This window comes from Terrapene carolina, unplaced genomic scaffold (genome assembly GCF_002925995.2).
Source record: "Terrapene carolina triunguis isolate 2854851 unplaced genomic scaffold, T_m_triunguis-2.0 Scaffold58, whole genome shotgun sequence".
In the NCBI taxonomy this organism is placed as follows: domain Eukaryota; kingdom Metazoa; phylum Chordata; order Testudines; family Emydidae; genus Terrapene; species Terrapene triunguis.
In genome coordinates, this window is record NW_020664409.1 from 80,503,087 (window position 1) to 80,520,514 (window position 17,428).

The 17,428-nt window shown below is 38.4% G+C and overlaps 1 protein-coding gene across 35 annotated transcripts in view; it reads left to right on the forward strand.

The window, feature by feature from the left end:
* The window catches only part of RIMS2 (regulating synaptic membrane exocytosis 2), a 791,243-nt gene that overhangs the window by 466,364 nt on the left and 307,451 nt on the right, over window positions 1-17,428 (forward strand). For 29 of the 35 annotated variants that reach the window (XM_026663674.1, XM_026663622.1, XM_026663658.1 and 26 more), the window contains 2 exons: window positions 5,243-5,289; window positions 6,542-6,654. In XM_026663674.1, the coding sequence (XP_026519459.1) occupies window positions 5,243-5,289; window positions 6,542-6,654 (160 nt within the window). Of the gene's footprint in view, window positions 1-5,242; window positions 5,290-6,541; window positions 6,655-14,251; window positions 14,300-17,428 lie in introns of all 35 variants that reach the window. The other 6 variants (XM_026663617.1, XM_026663690.1, XM_026663632.1 and 3 more) reach the window with 1 other exon arrangement.

Sequence of the window (17,428 nt, forward strand, 5' to 3'; positions counted from 1 at the left end):
AAAAATTAATATGGTTTGATATTTCAGTTGGGATATTTCCATGTGGGTTCAGTTTCATGTTACAGTATTTGTATGTGTTTAATTTAGGATATTTTGTGTTAAAGCTTCATTTAATAATGATAAAAAATTTTAATGTCTGTCTTGTCTGTAGGGTGGGAGAATGTCTCTTACATATATGTTAGATTGCAAAAGGCAAGGACTAGATCTTTCTGTTTGTTCCGTAAAAAACCTAACACTTTGGGAAGCTGTAAAAATGATTATTAATAATAATAAGGCACACACTAACATGCACACTTTTTCAAATGGGGAGGATTCACATTTTTTTCAGATAGGAGTAAGTTTTATATCTCAGTTTCTTTCAGCTAGCATTATAGTTCATGGTGGCAACCTAAAGAAGCTAAAATACAATCCCCATCCCAAACTTAAGTCATTCATTTCATTCTTTTCTTTTTGTGCTCTCCCATCATTGTGTGTCCTCTTTCTCCCCTCTTCCCAGTGCTCCATCTCCTCTCTGCTGTTGTTCCCCCTCCCCATGATGTCCCCTTATTGACCCTGACACCACATATGCTGTCACCAGAACAGTTTTTCTGTAATTGCATTAGGAAGATGATGTAGGTTCTCAAGACACTCTCATTCCCCATGTCAACAACAGTGTGCTGCATTGGCTGAAGAACTGAGCAGGGGCAGAGCTGAGGTGCCTGTTCTGCATGCGAAACTTCTATTCGCTTTCCCCTGGCAGGGTATGTTGCTGCAAGCCTGTCGGAGGAGATGGGGTATTTCATCCCCAGTACTCCAGTGGCTAATCTGAGTGGGTTTATAGGTGAGGTCCTAATTCAGAATGATTGGTTTCCCTTTTCAGGTACTATTTGGCCCTCATATGATTAATTCTCTGTCTCATCTACAGGTAGTCCAAGGAGGCTGTGTTGAGTTCTAGATCCAGATTAGATTTAGGTACTGTTTGGAATTTGAGAGTAAAACTGTATTATAGTTCAGTTTTGGTTGTACTTAAATCTGACAAACTTTTCTTACTAGATTCCAGCTATTGTGTTGGAAATATCATACTGTCAGGTGGTATTGGAAGATTTCCAGTCACAGCCAGACTGTGACTGGACAACATACGTCTTACTGGGTTGGATCCAAGCAGACACAAATCTATAAGGCTAGGTCCTGCTGATGGGAGTCAAATCATAATCAATGCAGAATTAGAAAGGATTCAGAGTTGAGGTTCCAGACTTGACCAAGTCTTTTAAAAGGCCATTAATTCAGTTAAAATCACCAATATCTCACATTGCACCTGCCAGATCTTTCTAACTACACTGACACCAAGGTCCATCTCTCAGTTTGTTTATTACGATAGCCTGTGGGGCTTCTTTTGGCATTCTCATGGAAGTGCATTGTGCAGCCATGTGATAAATTCAAGTTCAGACCTTGCTTTTTGCCAGAGCTGTCCAGACTGGCAGAGCCTGGGAATTAGCTTGTGTAAGAAAGAGAGCGTTTTGTGGAATTCTTAAGTGGCCCACTCTGACATTTGAAGTGTATTGACATATTCCAGTGAGAGCTATATTCAGTTCTCCTTCACTGCACAATGGGTTGCCTAATAGGGAGGCTGAAGATAATAGGTTAGGGTAGTAAAGGAGCGGGAAATGGTAGATACTGGAAGATCTCCCACAAATGAATTAATAATTTCTGCATTTGGCTTGTCCCTCTCACTCTCTCAAAGTGAATACTAATGGGTGAGCTGCTATTGAGTGGTAATTGGTTATTGCTCAAGTACAGTAGCCTTTTCAGTTTTTTAAAATGTTAATATATATATATCTGGTATTAACGCGGGTGAAAGCTCTAAACCAAGGGTTCGCAAACTGTGGGTCGGGACCCCTCAGGGGGTTGCGAGGTTATTACATGGGGGGTCGCGTGCTGTCAGTCTCCACCTGAAACCACGCTTTACCTCCAGCATTTATAATGGTGTTAAATATATAAAAAGTGTTTTTAATTAATAAGGGGGGGTCACACTCAGAGGCTTGTTATGTGAAAGGAGTCACCAGTACAAAAGTTTGAGAACTACTGTCTAAACCAGGGGTTGGCAACGTTTGGCACGCGGCTCGCCAGGGTAAGCACCCTGGCGGGCCGGGCCAGTTTATTTACCTGCTGACGCGGCATGTTTGGCCAATCGTGGCCCCGACTGGCCGCGGTTCGCCGTCCCGGGCCAATGGGGGTGGCGGGAAGCGGCTCGGGCGAGGGATGTGCTGGCCGTGGCTTCCCGCTGCCCCCATTGGCCTGGGACGGCGAACTGCGGCCAGTGGGGGCCGCGATCGGCCGAACCTGCTGCGTCAGCAGGTAAATAAACTGGCCCGCCCGCCAGGGTGCTTACCCTGGCGAGCCACGTGCCAAACGTTGCCGACCCCTGGTCTAAACCAAGGCCTAACATGATATATTTTATTAAGTATCCCATCAAATGTGAATACAGTGAAACACACCTTAAATGGAAAATCAAGAGCTGAATAAAAAAGGAAAATTGATTGCCTACTAAAGATAGTGTACTAATAAAGATAGAGCTGAATTGTACTGGAGCTGAATTGTAATGGAGATACTCTAGGGTGGTCTCCTAGAATGGAGGTTTCTACTTAGGTTCCTAGTGTTTGTGGCATCCTGGTACAGTAGAGTAGTAATTATACACCAGCTTCATTTAAATTAACAAAAGACTGTTTAGCTCAATATGAAACTGAAAGAACAATCAGTACAGTATCGTGTTGTTTTTATATTAAATTCAATTTATTTTAAACTGGTCCTTCATTTTCAATTTGCAATATGCCACAAACTTTTGAATTCACAACACATAACTGTATTGTAGAAGTTGTCAGACGAAGGTTTTGGAAAGTTGGTAGGGGAGAGTTGAAGCTTTTGGAATCTGAGGAGGCATAGGAGACAGTATGGGATAAGCACATTGGCTTCATGTTTCTACTGAAATTGTGAGCAATGCAGCAGTTAATAATGTTCATAATTTAAATTGGCCACTTTTGGTTCCTATGGCTGCCAGGTGTCACATAACTTACATGTTACATCAGGCAGCCCTGTGATGCATTCTTGCAGCCTAGCTGGATTCTCATATAGCCAGCTGGGCTTCCGGGATATCTCCACAGTTGCTTTTTCCAGCTGTAGGGGGCTGTTGTGCTGCCTGCTCTACATTACGCAGCAAATTATCCTTTTAGCTTCTCCACTCACTGCTGTCCCTGCTGGATCCAAATAGGAAAGGAATGGCTGGTGGGGACAAATGTTTAAGGGCCCATTATTGACCTCAGCTAACCTCTTCTCAACTTCCCTAATCCTCAACAGACTCCTAACATCTCAGATATCCCCCAACACTTGCTAACCGCATTGCCCTCATTACCCCCACCCCAGGTATACCCTTCCAGACAATACCTACTACCCCAACAACTTTCAGACCCACCCTCTCACCAACCCCAGAAATACACAAACAACCATACACCTACATTGTGATACCTAGACATTCTTCAACAACATATACCTACCCCAGTCACAGCTGCCAACTTTTTTGCAGCTCTGTGTCCTAAACACCACTGGTGGGCAGGATGGGTGAGGAACCTCAGTGACTCTCATCCATAAGGAATGTCACATATGTAGCTGGGCAGAACTTGGAAGCTATAGGTTTCGGGGGGCTGAATGGAAGACTCATATTTTTCAGATTTCTTGTTTCAGCTATCTGCAGACTCAGGAAGACACTACTTAATCTGTTCACACTGGTTCATATTTTCAAGGTTTTATTCACAACCCAGTGTGCTAAAAATACATTTTTTGAATGACAGGTTAGATTTTGTACCACAAATCAGAGCCAATGGGCAAGGAGCAGATTACGCTGTAAATTTTTTGGCTGTGGAATATGTGAAAGCCTGAATATGTTTTTATACAATAGCCTTAATAAGTACCTTACATGCCTTTACTTACTAACATGATAGACTGCAACATTTCCTTAGACATGATTTATTGTGCCAGCTGCATCTCTTGTGATGCGTTTGGATTATAGGATACTGCAACACCACTGAACTTAGAAAGATCCCTGCATCATTAAATAAGGGTATCTTTCTAATTATCTGTAATACTTCAAGAAGCATTTGGTAAGGCTGTACAATTTTTTTTACTAGATTAGGTATTTGATAATCATACTATAGACTTGTTTCACTGTGTCAGATACCAGATTTTTCCTGAAAGATTTGTTTAATGCTGCACTTTCCCTTTTATATACACAAAACCAAACACATTTAAACACAAATAATTACTTTTAATGTTGTTTTTAGTCTGACTCACAGCTGAAGCTCTTTATTTGACCCTGTTTTGTCCAAATAGCCATACAGTGCTTTTGAAAGTATTTGTTCTTACCAGCATATAATGCAAGTTATATATGCACATCTTGGGGAAAACAGACATCTGTGTGCTGTAGGCATAATGAGGTATTTAATCATTGGAACATCAGTGCTTCAAAGTGACATGGTTGGTACATGGAGCTACATCTGACATGACATTTTGCCTCATATAGTAGTAGGTACATGCGACAGTAGTATGTCTGCTGTGTTAGCCTGCACAATGAAGATCCTGGTTTGGGGATTCAAGTCAAATACTTACCCTTACTTGGGCATACATTTATTTGTGATCTGTATGTTTTTTATCACTTGTGTTCACACCCAGACTGATTGGCAATAGTTATCACATATTAGAAGATAATATATTCAGGCTATTCCTGTCTATTTGTCCTGTTGTCAAACAAAATTACGGACTTTTACAGAAAGAGTAAGATTTTATCAATGCCATTACCATTGCTAATAATGGACACACTGAGACAACCAGTGTTAAGGATCCAACTTGTTTAAGGTGGTTTATATCATCACAACAAACTCACAGTTCTAGTTTGTGCTTAACTTTGGAATGATTGTATTTTTTCTTTCATTTTATTTACTCAGCCTCGGTATCTGTGACTTTATGGGTTCTCAGCTACATTCATTAAACAGTCATTACATAGACCTTTACTTGTTTTTGAACTATATATAGATAGATATAGACATAGCTATGTAAAAATGCGGGGAGGTAAATATTCCCTGTGGCTGACGATAGTCAGTAGATGTATGGTTTTCTCAAAGTACTATGTGGTGATTTGAAATGTGTTATAGTTGACAGAAGTTTTAATACTATTGTTAGATAAAGGATCCAACTGTCTTGCTTTTCATACTTACAGGGATATTCCCAGAATACCTGACAGTACACATGCACAACTGGAGTCCAGTAAGTTTCATATACTGAGTAGGAAAAACTTAAATCTCCCTTATGTGAGCACAAATTGAAAAGATGTCATCTATTTTCAGTGTAACTCTTGTCTCTGTGTCTGTCTACATATCTGTCTCATCTACCTTTTTTATCTATCTATCTATATCTCTTTGTTTAATAATGAACTGTCAAAAGTCAGGAAATTTAAAGTTAAGGTTGACATTCTCTTATAAACTCATGCTGCTCTTTAATAAAAAGAAAAGAAAAACATAGTGGTAAATAGTGTGCATAAAGGGTTGAATGTCAATTCTAATGTTTAATTTCCTGTACTTTGTTGTTTTGCATTTCAACTGTAACCTTATTAAACAAAACAATTTTGATGAAATTGTTGTTACCTCGGGCCTAGGAGATGGATATTTTGAAATCAGCACACTTCTGTTTTATTTAGACCATTCAGTATAACTGATCAAAGCAGTATTTCGGGAAAAAAGAAATTGTGGCTTGGCTTAGACCTTGTGTGTCAGATTTCAGCTGGAGTTATTTTTTTATGGCTGTTTTACTGTGCTGTTATAATAAACACCACCAATTAAAGTGGTGGCACAAATTTAATTGTAGTAATGTGAACAAGCTTCTACAATAACTCTTCACTGGTGAGCTAAGCCTTACAATAAAATCCATTATGTTTTTTTGCAAGACGTGGGATATTAATATCCAGTGTTCTGTATTGTATAATAACTTGATATCTTCCTTTTACTCTACTTGTAACATCACAAACATGTCATCTCCCACTTTGCAGAAGTCGTTGCAGCCTCCAGATTAAAATCCCCAAACTCTAGCATCTTCATTCTGCTATTTTTATAAAATTTGCAACAACATTTAGAGTCTGATTCTACTAGGAGCCAAGCATTTGTGCAATGTGCTGAGTACCCTGTGAAGTCAATGGGATTTAAGGATGCTCAGTAGATAAGCATAATACACAGTCTTAAGTAGTGGAATTTTCTATTTATGCTATGTGCTTGACATGAATGTTGACAGCTTAGTTTTTATTAAATTTTGCTCTTTTCCTTGCAAGCTATTTGGTCATCCTGAACACATTAAAATAAGGTTCCAGTTTTCACCACCATATACTCCATGTTTATTATATGTGTGGCTATAATTTGTTCTGTAGTATGTCAGAAATAATGTTTTTACAGACCGCTGAAAATATAAAGCACAATACAAGTGCTAATTGTTATTATTTTTTATAAATTATATTTATTTGTAATTTCAGGTTCTAGTTCATTTGAATCTCAAAAAATGGACCGACCATCTATTTCAGTGACTTCTCCCATGAGTCCTGGCATGTTGAGGGATGTTCCACAGTTCTTGTCTGGACAACTTTCAGTATGTAACCATTTGTTTAATCCTCTCAAATTGCTTTTTATAACATACACAATTTTTATGCAAAATGACAGCTAGCTGTAAAATAAAGTTCTTGTAAGAACCTAATTCTCTTATTTAGTGCCATGTTTCTCAGTATAGGCAGGGCATACCTTTTAAAGTGCAGCCTTTTCATCATCTATTGGGAACTTATATGTATCCATTAAGCTATTAGAGTGATATTCTGAGACGTATAGGGCCAAATTTTCAAATGTGCCTGAATCTTGCCTCCAGATGTATTTGTGCAATTGAGTGCACACACTTTTTGAGCAATAATGCCTACCCATGCATTTGACAATTATTTTCACTGCATGCATGCATGGATGTTAATACTTGAAAAATCCACACATAGGTGCTTATGCATATAAAGTTGCAGATACTCAGCTATCCACTCTGTGAAAAAACTGGCCGATGTTTTCAACAATTTAAAGAGTACTGTTCTCTCCACTGATTCCTCATGGTGCTCACTTTCATTCTTCCCATCCTCACTGTGACCAAAGCTCATCCAAAGAATCCTCAAATACATCATCTGAAATGATGATTTTTGGACTAAGCTAAAGGTTTGGTGGCTTTTTATGCTCTCAAATGATATTTAGAACTCTAGGAAGGGATTTTCAAAAGTGCTCAGCGTTGACCTAACTCTATACCCATTGAAGTCAATGGTGAAGCTACTGGTGATTTCAGTGGGAGCAGAGTTAGGCCGCTGTTGAAGATATTTGAAAAATCTCACCTTTATATTTAAAAATATATATAAAGATAGATGATCAGTGTGATATAAAAATACATACAGAATCTAGAGAATGTGTTCATAAAATTCTCACATCTGATGCAATGGTATGTAGAGATGAGGGGAGCGAATTTTTTTTTCAGTGTAGTCAGTAGTCTTTTCTGCTACTTTTTAGCTATGGATGAGACATTATTTGTTTTGCTTATCAGCACAGCCACCTGTAACTATTTTTCTTTAATTTCCTGTACTGTTCTGCTGTTGAACTACTTTGCAAGGCTGTATTCTTTGGAAAAGTGAGATTTAGATATCCTCAATATAGAGAGACTAGTAGGTGTGGAGACTGCAAAAATCTTTGCGCTAGTTTAAAATACAAGAACAAGGGGACACAAACTTGGGTTATCAAAGATACAAACATTAAAGTTTCTTTATTTAAGGATTAATATATAGAATAACTTTTCAAGTACAGCAAAACGTAATGAAAACATAAATAAAAAAGGACTTAGCCAATCATATGTAGAAAAGAAAAAATATTATGGGCATGGCTACAGCCTCAAAGCAGGGGACAAGACAAGAGTGACTTCCTGGCTTTCCTGACTCCAGAAACACCCCCCTCTGTATCTAAATACAAAATTTGCATAGGCTTAAGGTGATATTTTTGAGATGAGGGAGAGTAATACTGTTTATTCTCCAAATTGTTGTGATGTCACACTTCGAGATAATGAAAACCCAGGATGCTTATGAGCTAATATTAGGGGATGTGGAGGAATGGTCTGATTTAGTCACTGCAATTGCAGAAATCACCAAAAGAAAAATAAATGTCAAAAAGACGTATTACTCAGGGTTGTTGTTTACCTATTTTTTAATTAATTTTATTTTCAGTCTCTACATTTAAATGTCTTTTAAATATTTTCTTTTTAAAATGCCTTCCCCTCAAAGAAAACCAAATGGCATTAGGAGGAATTCAGAGAAATCTTCACCATCTTTGCCCTCTTGGGACTGACTTATGTACTATCATGCATCAAGCAAAAACGAGTTCTCTTTCACAAATATTTTTCACAGAACCTTTTCTGGAACCACTTAATTCTTCCTTTTTTGGGATAGACAAACCCCCTGAGTCATACAAAGTCTTCTTTCCTGTCTTTTGTTTTCATCCATAAGTTTAGTTCACTTTTTCTTTGTCTACTAATGAGCTGTTTCCCTGTTTTAATCAATAAAGCAGCTGATTTTCAGAGTATTGACCATCCAGAGCTCCAGTTGACTGAAATGGAAGCTGCAGGTGTTCAGTATCTCTACAAATCAAGCTCTAGCTCTCTTAAGCTGGGCACCTAAAATTAGTGGACACTTCTGAAAAGCCGATATCTTTTACTACCAGCAGAAAGAAAGTTAAGGTAGGGAGATGATTAGTATGAAATTTATTATTTCTTCAAAGTCCCTTGATCACTCTCTATCTGAAAATACTTACAGCCCTCAGTTTACTTTCCTTCAAAAAGATGTAAGTAGAGTATGTCTATCCATAAAGTATTCTGGGGTTGTATTAGGCAGCCACAACTCCTATCGTCATGGATTGGCAGAGCATACTTCCTGCTACCTCCACAGCCCACTTTTTGCTGCAGCTGCCACAGGGGCCCTATAGTTCAGTGATGGATGTAGTGGGGTATGGGTTGTGCTAGTCCCTGCTTCCTGGAACATAGGGATATCTGCTGTCACCACAGAAGATTCAATGGATGGGAAGAGGTGTGGCACTTACCAGGCAGCTGTCCTATTCTGAAATAGACCTGGTCAAATTTTTTCAATTGAAAAATGTTCCCAGAAAAAAAAGGGTTTAATTAGAAATGAAATATTTTATGGGCAATTTTCATTTTTTAGAGTAAAAAACGTTATGGAAATATGGTTAATTTTATTTTGAATTGAAATTGTAATTTAGTTTTGTTTTTTTGAAAACTAAAATTATTGAAATGTCTACATTTTGGATTTTTTTTCCCCTTTCAGCCTCCTTTGTCCCTTTTTTCCCTTTTGACACTGAAAGCAGTGCTATCAATTGGATTCCCCTTTACATACACTTTTTCTTTTCTTTTTTCATCTTTCCCACTGTAGCTTTCCAAAACTTACTCAATTTTGGAAATGTGACAGAGTGGCAAAAGAGAAATGAGACACTCTAACTTGGCTTGTCAGAAGTTGAGGAAATTTTGATCAGTTACAGAGTTGGTGTCTGTCTTTCATTCGTTCTTTCTTTCTCTGTTGTAAGCAGTGTTGTTTTAGCTGTGTTGGTCCCAAGATACTAGAGAAATAAGGTGCGTGAAGTAATATCTTTTATTGGACCAACTTCTCTCACCAGTGTAAGTTGATCCAATAAAAGATATTACCTCACTCACCTTGTCTTTCTTTATTTTTTTCTGTACTTTTCCCAGAGTTGGAGCAAATGGCAACAAAATTCAAATTTTTGAAATTTTGAAAATTCTGATAAAATATTTACCATTTTTTGACAAAAAATGAAAAATTGTTCCATTTTGAATTCTGAGAAATGGAAGCAACTTCAACATTTTTTGTGAAATTAATTTTTCCATTTTTTTGATCAGCTGTGCTCTGAAGATCTAGAGGTTGGTGAGCAGCTATCTGACTCCTCTCAGGAGAGACTGAGATGTGTGAGAGGGAGGGAAAGACTAATATTTCAGAACCACTTGGAATGAGTTTGGCATGGTGTCTGGTTGGGAGGGAAAATACTGCAGAATCCTGGGTCTAGATGGGAAGGAGGATACATGAAGATGCTGTTGGAGGTGTGATCATTGTGAGAGGAGTGTGGGTGTGGATAAGTGCAAGGGATAGTGCTGGTCTGGGTAGGAGAGAAGGTCAAAGGAAAAGGGGTGATGGCCTCCTGTCTGCTCTCGGAAAATTCTTGGAGGATATAGAAGGCTGCCTAGCCTCTCATACCAGTAGACACTATCAGATATTGTCAGGGTAGTGAGTATGTTGTAGGATGTGCTGTAACAGAGGGCTGCTGGGATTGATCGAGGCCTCCGTAGTTCTGTTAGAGGTGTGCATAGTTTGGATACATGTCTGCATTTGTGTGTGCTTATCCAAACTCTACTATCCATTTTTTAAAGATTTTATTGGTAGTATTTTGGGACTACAGCATATATTTTTGCTATCTTCAGGCTGGTTTACTGCTTGCTCTTCCAGCAAAAAATGTTCATAATACCACACATTAAACCAGCCCCAGCACAGCAAAAGTAATGATATGGGGTTGATTTCCTGCATGGTATTAGCTGTTTTTTGGCAGTGCTATGGCCAGGATTTCATCTTCCTCATACATACTTTGGCTATACCTGGTGCTGGCTTCCTGCATGCTTCTATGTGTACAATGTTTTTAAAATGCTGAGGGTGAAATCTTGTGTGCTCTCACATGTATTTTGGCATCAGTGTGGATGGGATTTTGTGTATATGTTTGTGTAGCAGAGCAGTGTCAAGAGTCTGGAGGTTTATTTTGGCCTTAGAAACATAAAACCAAAGAAGGTTGCCCGAGCCCATAACTTGCTATATTCCTTGGCCAAAATGTTCAGACTTAGGTATCTAAAATAGTAGGTACCCAAGATTTTCAAAAAGGCTGAGCATCCACAACTCCCATTAAAGTTAATAAAAGCCCTGACTACTTGGCACCTTAGAAAAAGGGGTCAATTATTTAGGTGTCTAAATGTGGAGTTAGGTTCCTAATGTTATGCATTTCAGTTTGTCCCAATGCCCCAAACAAAAGTAAGAAAATCTTTAGTGTGTGTTTTTGGAGGGCAGTGTTTACTGAGTTGATTCTCATCTCTCAAAGGCTGTGATATAAGTGTTATTTAGACACTTTGAGTGTGATGCAGTCACCCTATATTTTACATTCCCTTTCCCTGTTTAATCTTTCTCGTCACTCATTTTCTCTTCATTGCAGTTAATGTCTCTATACTTATTCTGTAACGGGAAAGACAGGCTATGTCCTCTGAGGATATACTGTAAATCCAGAATTGACCATTAGGGAGTAATGGAATTTGTTACCAGCCTCACTTTTCCACCAAGAGGCTGAGAGAATCAGCAGGAGATCATCTTGCCTAATAAAAAACTTCCATCTCCATAAATATTTACCATGTTCAAATGCGTATTTCATTTAAGTTAATTATGTGTAGTTACACAAAAATTGTGTATGTTATCATTTGCTAATTTATTTGAATAATTTATTGTCCATGTTTTGCAGAGGTTTGGCCTCTTTGCAGGGAGTAACATGTGTTGTAGTTATTTTTTTCATTATTATTTGCTTTACTTGCTGCCTTTCTCTTTACATTTCACTTACTTATTTTTCTTTAAATTTATTTGCTTTCATTTGCTCCAAAAAAGCAGCATTTGAGCCTTGGTGCTGTTTGTTTCATTACTACATTCTGGCTATTTCTTCGGTGCTGCATGAAAAGAATAACTTGGAGATAGTGCTGCAGTGGTTAGAATTAAAGATTGAAAAAATGCTCTTTAGAACTAAAAAATGATTAGATATGTAAAATCACAGTTACTCACTTTTGCACCAGATGGAGAAGCCCTGCAGAGAAGAGAGATCTGTCATGTATAAAATATATGATTATTTGCCTATACAATTGAACCCCATTATATCTCTATGCACCTCATTATATCTACCATGTATATTCAGCAGTTAAAAACATTATAACAAAGGTATATTTCATCACAAATTAATTTCTGTGGAAAGGGGATTGATAGATGCACTAGTCATAATGATGTGCAAAGATTGTATGTTTGTTGAGGGAGATGAGATTTAATTCGTTCAGTAAAAGAAGGGGAAAAAATGGAACAAATTGGTATTTATTATTGGTTGGTTTATTTTTGGAGGCTGCATTACTTTAAAAAACAAAACCTGTTTTAACAAAGGCTGTCTCTGTGTTTTAGAATTGTTCTTTAATGGCATATGGTAATGTCTAAGATTGTTTTAGTAAAATCAGTGATGGATTACCATTGTTAACCTAGGGCCCAGCCAAACCTGTGATAAGCACCCCTGCTCTCAGTTCCCACTGCAGTGAGTGAGAGTTGAGGATGTTCAGTTCATTGTAGGGGCAATTCAATCTCTTACGATTGTGACCTGTCTGTGAGGCTAAAGACATTGGAGCAGACCTGTAATAGAGGAACTCTGTATTTTTTTTTAAGTTGTTACAGTATAGGACTATCATGTAGACCTTGAAATCCTATTTTTTCCTTTGGAGCCAGGTTCTGACACATTCACTCACATTGGGCTAGATAGTAACTTTACAGTCTATCTTGGGTGAGGGACAGTATGCTGCTGTGCCACTGCAGGAGCAGACCATGGGACAAACTGTGGCAGAGGGTATGTCTACACTGGAGCTGGAGGTGTAATTTCCAGCTCAGATAGATGTATGTGCACTAGCTTTGATTGAACTAGTGTGCTAAAAATACAAGTGGCATGGGTGGCAGTATGGACTAGCCTCCCGAGTAAATACCCAGTGTCCCGGCTGGGTTTGTACATGTGGAGTAAAAACCTAGTATCCCACCACTCATGTTGCCACTTCTATTTTTAGCACGGCAGCTCAACCAAAGCTAGTGTGTGTGCGTCTACCCACGCTGGAAACTACACCTCCAGCTCCAGTGTAGATGTACCCTGAGAGAGTCACAAACTCCTCTTAGACTCCCCCTTGCTTTGGTGTGAGTTTCTTCTCCCCTTTTCATGGAGCAGCGTATTCCAGCAAGAAAAGCCACCTCCCACTCCCTGCCCCTCTCCACACCTTCTCTGCCCTTACAGGAGGGAGTGCTGGGCAAGTAGTCCCTTCTTTCTTCACCCTGTGGTAGAGCAACAGTCTTAGCTGGGCCAGCCGATGAACCGTGGTGCTGAAACAATTTTATAGAGGGGATGCTGAGAGCCATTGAACCAAACTGTAAACCCTGTATATGATGGGAACCACTTCAAGCCAGAGGGTGCAGCAGCACCCCTACTTCCAGCACCTATGCCGGTGGAGTGAATGGGACTTTCTTACTTCCCTGCACAGCTGTATCTAGCCCTTTGGATAATACCTTACTCTGTGAATAGTCACACTGAAATCCTTGGGATTACCGGTAGAGGAAGGTGTGAATAAGGTGACAGAATGGTCAAATTGTACAGAGTGTGATTTCTAACTATTGCTAAATTTTTCAGGACTCATTTCATGTAAAAGTTTTCTGAATACACCATATGTCATTCCTGTCATGACTGGTAGGGAATGGAAATACATTATCACACCTTTTCCCCACTGCTAATCTCCAACTGCTCCACTTTCAGTTTAAGGGTTGCTACAGCGTGTATGAGGGCTGCCGGTACAAATGCTACTTTAAACTGTGGAAAAGGGGACTGAAACCTGGTATTGCTGTATTAGTTTCTAGCCTCTCAGTGCACACTTTAAGCTTTCTGACAGAGATATTCAGGCTGAATTAATATTTTCTATTCCACTTTTAATTCCCACTGTACTCATTTTTTGCTTTTAGTTAAGATTATTTCTTAATCTGTTGAAAGTGTAATCAGTAGACAGACATACAGGGTGAAATCCTGGCTTTGTTGAAGTCAGTGTCAAAATTTCCATTGACTTCAATGGGGCTAGAATTTCACCACAGAGTTTTGACATGCTTCAGTTACAGATGTGCAGATTTAATTTATGCACTGCATTAAAATAGTTTGTTCTGGATAACTATGTCTTTGGTGTAAAGCTGTGTTTAAAGTAATAGTTGTGTGTCTCTGTTTTTACTTTTGGTCTTTTAGTTTCCAGCGTGTTGTCTTTTTTGGTTTTGTTTTATTGCTTTTTCTTTAATTTTGCTTACCAGAGCCAAAGCCTTAGTAGAAGAACAACGCCTTTTGTTCCTAGGGTTCAGGTAAAGGCCTCGTCTGGCTGACAGAAACTAAAGTTGTGTTTTTTTCTTTTGTTTATTTTGGAAAATGCATAGTAGGAAAACGTTACGTTTTGGTCCGTTTTCCCATTGTTTTAATATGTTGCTTCAAACCATATTAACAAGTTTCATATCATCTTGTGAGCAGCTTGTAAAATTCTGCATGGGGGTTAAATATTAAATTAAAATTTAAAGAGACAATAGCTTTAGTTTTGCTACTTTTGTGATATATATTTAAACTCACACAGGTTTCAGCAGTGATAATAGCTATGTGTTCTGCTTACATACATACATACATATGTATATTGTACAAGTAGTAAATAATTTTGTGCTGTGGATATTTGATCTCATTATACCAAGGTTGATGTCTCTTTAAATCATTCATTATCATTACTTAACACATCCTTTTTTGCATTTTCCAATTAATAGTAGTTCCTTCAGTGGAAGATCGGCAAATAAATTTGTACCTTGTCTAAAGAAATGAATTTTGTGTATATTATACTCAGTGCTTGCATTTTGAAAAGTAGGTTGATTTAATCAAAACCTGATTTAATTAAAAATATTTTCTGTCTGCCTCTTATCATTGAGTTTATTGAGTTTTATGGTCCTATTTGGGTACAAGTTGTTTGCCTTTTTTCATTAGGAAACCCTTAAGGTACTGTAGATTAACTCAAATGTAGGTTGTACTAATATGTTACAACGCTTCTGTTGTTTTGCTGCATGGTTTTTTCAGTTTTTTGTATGTAGAATATTACCTGCTTTTGTTACAAAATACTTTTATGGAAATGTTCATATTTTTTTTGAGAATTGTATATTTTTTTCTTATATTGCTCAATCTCTGCCCAAGGAAAGGTGAAAATGAAAGGTTCCAAATGATGAGAGTGAGATTTTTAATTTTCATCGTGAAATGGAGAAGTGATCATAGTATTAACTTGAAGGGAAATGTTAGATGAGATAGGTTAGACAACAGAAAATGGTTTGGCTGGGATTAAGGTTTAATAAGCAAAGCATACTGACTAATTTTTTCCCAACACTTTATGATTTCCCTAAAGTGGTATATACAAATGCATAATTATAAGTTCAGAATAAAAACGTGAGAAAAATTCAGAGCAAAAGGTTAAAAGCTTGGTAATATTGTTTAAAATAATTATTTTTACTATGTGCTACTGATATGTACTGGGTATCTAGTAAGAACTTCAGTGCAGATCCTTTAATATGTGACTGATAATGCTGGTTTATGAAGGTGGTAATCAAAATGGAAAACAAAAGTTATATACAAATTCAGACACAAATTGTTAAAAGCCCAGGAAGGCCAAGTACTGGCCACGACCTTATGTATAATTTAAATAATTCATTTATGTTTCTCTTCTGCTTAGATATTTTCAAAAGAAACTATGAATTAGCAATTTCATCTGACAAGCAAGTGCTCCACTGAAAAGCAAACATCATCCTAAATTCCATGATTTTATGAAGTATTATAATTTAGAAGGGACATGTGGTAGCCTATCATTTTTAATTACATTAAATATGACAAAAATCCTGATATAAATCCCATTTAAAATAATTTATTTCATTGAAGAATGAAAGGTATCTTCATTTGATCAAATGATCGTGTTACTCATGATTAAGAGAGTAAAAATAACAATAATTCTGTATACAGCATACACAGCAAATGACATGTGTGTGTAAGGAATAAGCATCTCCAACACTGATTATTTATTACAGTTCTACTAATTAAGGACTCTATTCAGGTGAAATTTTATTTTTGCACATTGTCCATGGGGTCTTTACAGACCTCTTTGTGTAGTCTTCTACAGAGTATAATTCTGGTCAAAGAGTCAAATGTTGCTTGGCATGGTTCTCAGGAAGCTCATACTCATGGCTTTGACAACATTATCCTAACTAGCATGAGAGACAAAGTCATCCCTCCCAATACGTCCATATTCAGTAGGAAGATAGATGGATTAATCTGGATTAGTGTACAGACCTCAGGGATGTTCACACTTCACTGTCAGTACCTATTCATTTAATCACTCTGAAAGATGGTGTGTGCCCCTGATTCCACTGTCAACTTCCCCACTGTTCACCCATACCCTCCCACCTCTCACCATCACCACCACACTCCCTCTCTATCCCCTGAATCCCTGGGTATTTTTTTGAGCTTCACTACTACTTTGATGTATTCCACACATGGGTATGTATGTATGCACACCATGCACCTGGGTCTGGAAATTTTTGGTAAGCAGTTTCCATTGGTCTGCACATGCACAGTTATTTTCCAGAATAAGAGTATAAAGGGCAGTGTGGCTAGACACCTCTCCAGTTCCTTCTTATCACCGCATGGCCTGAGTTGGAACCCTCCATGTCTACTTCAATCTTCCTTTACTGTGAACCTATGAATACAATTTGTAAATAGTTTTTGACAGTTAGGTTTTTTCTTGTGTTTAGCACACTAGCATAGTTAGTTTTATTCTTCCTGCTCCAGGGAGCTTCTCCCTTCGAAGAGGGACTTTGCCAAGAGTTCAGGGGTTCAAGAACTGTGTCTCCTCCTTCTATTCCTTCTCTGTCAATGACAATCTCCAGCATTGCCTCTATTGCCTTACGGAGGCTAATATCACCTCCAGTTTGCAGTATCTGCAGCTCCTTCCCTCCTCAAACTCGTGAGGGACCAGAGTTTGGTCTGCAGAAGTACTCATGGAGCAGCCCATGAGACCCCATTCAGATTCAGGCTGGGAAGACCTGCCTGAACAACAGTAAGAAACCATGATGAGGATGATCATGCCTAGTGGTCAGAGCCATGGCAGTTGGGTCTAGTGGTCAGAGCCAGGGTCAGAACTAGAATTATGAATCCAGAGTAGGGTTGGAGTGAGGCTGGAGTGAGCAGAGCTGGAGCAGGACTAGGAATAGGGCTGGAACGAGAGCAAGGCTGGAACAACTCAGGCTTTGGGAGTCTGTTGCCACCAACAGGAAGGAGTGAGTTCCAAGACCTGGAGTGATGTTGAGCAGACTGAGCTGCTGTTACTCCTGTGGGGCTCAGATATCTACCTTGGGAGTTACCAGATCAGTCTCTGTCTTGTGGATTGGCTGGAGCCCAGCACAGAAGTGACTTATCAC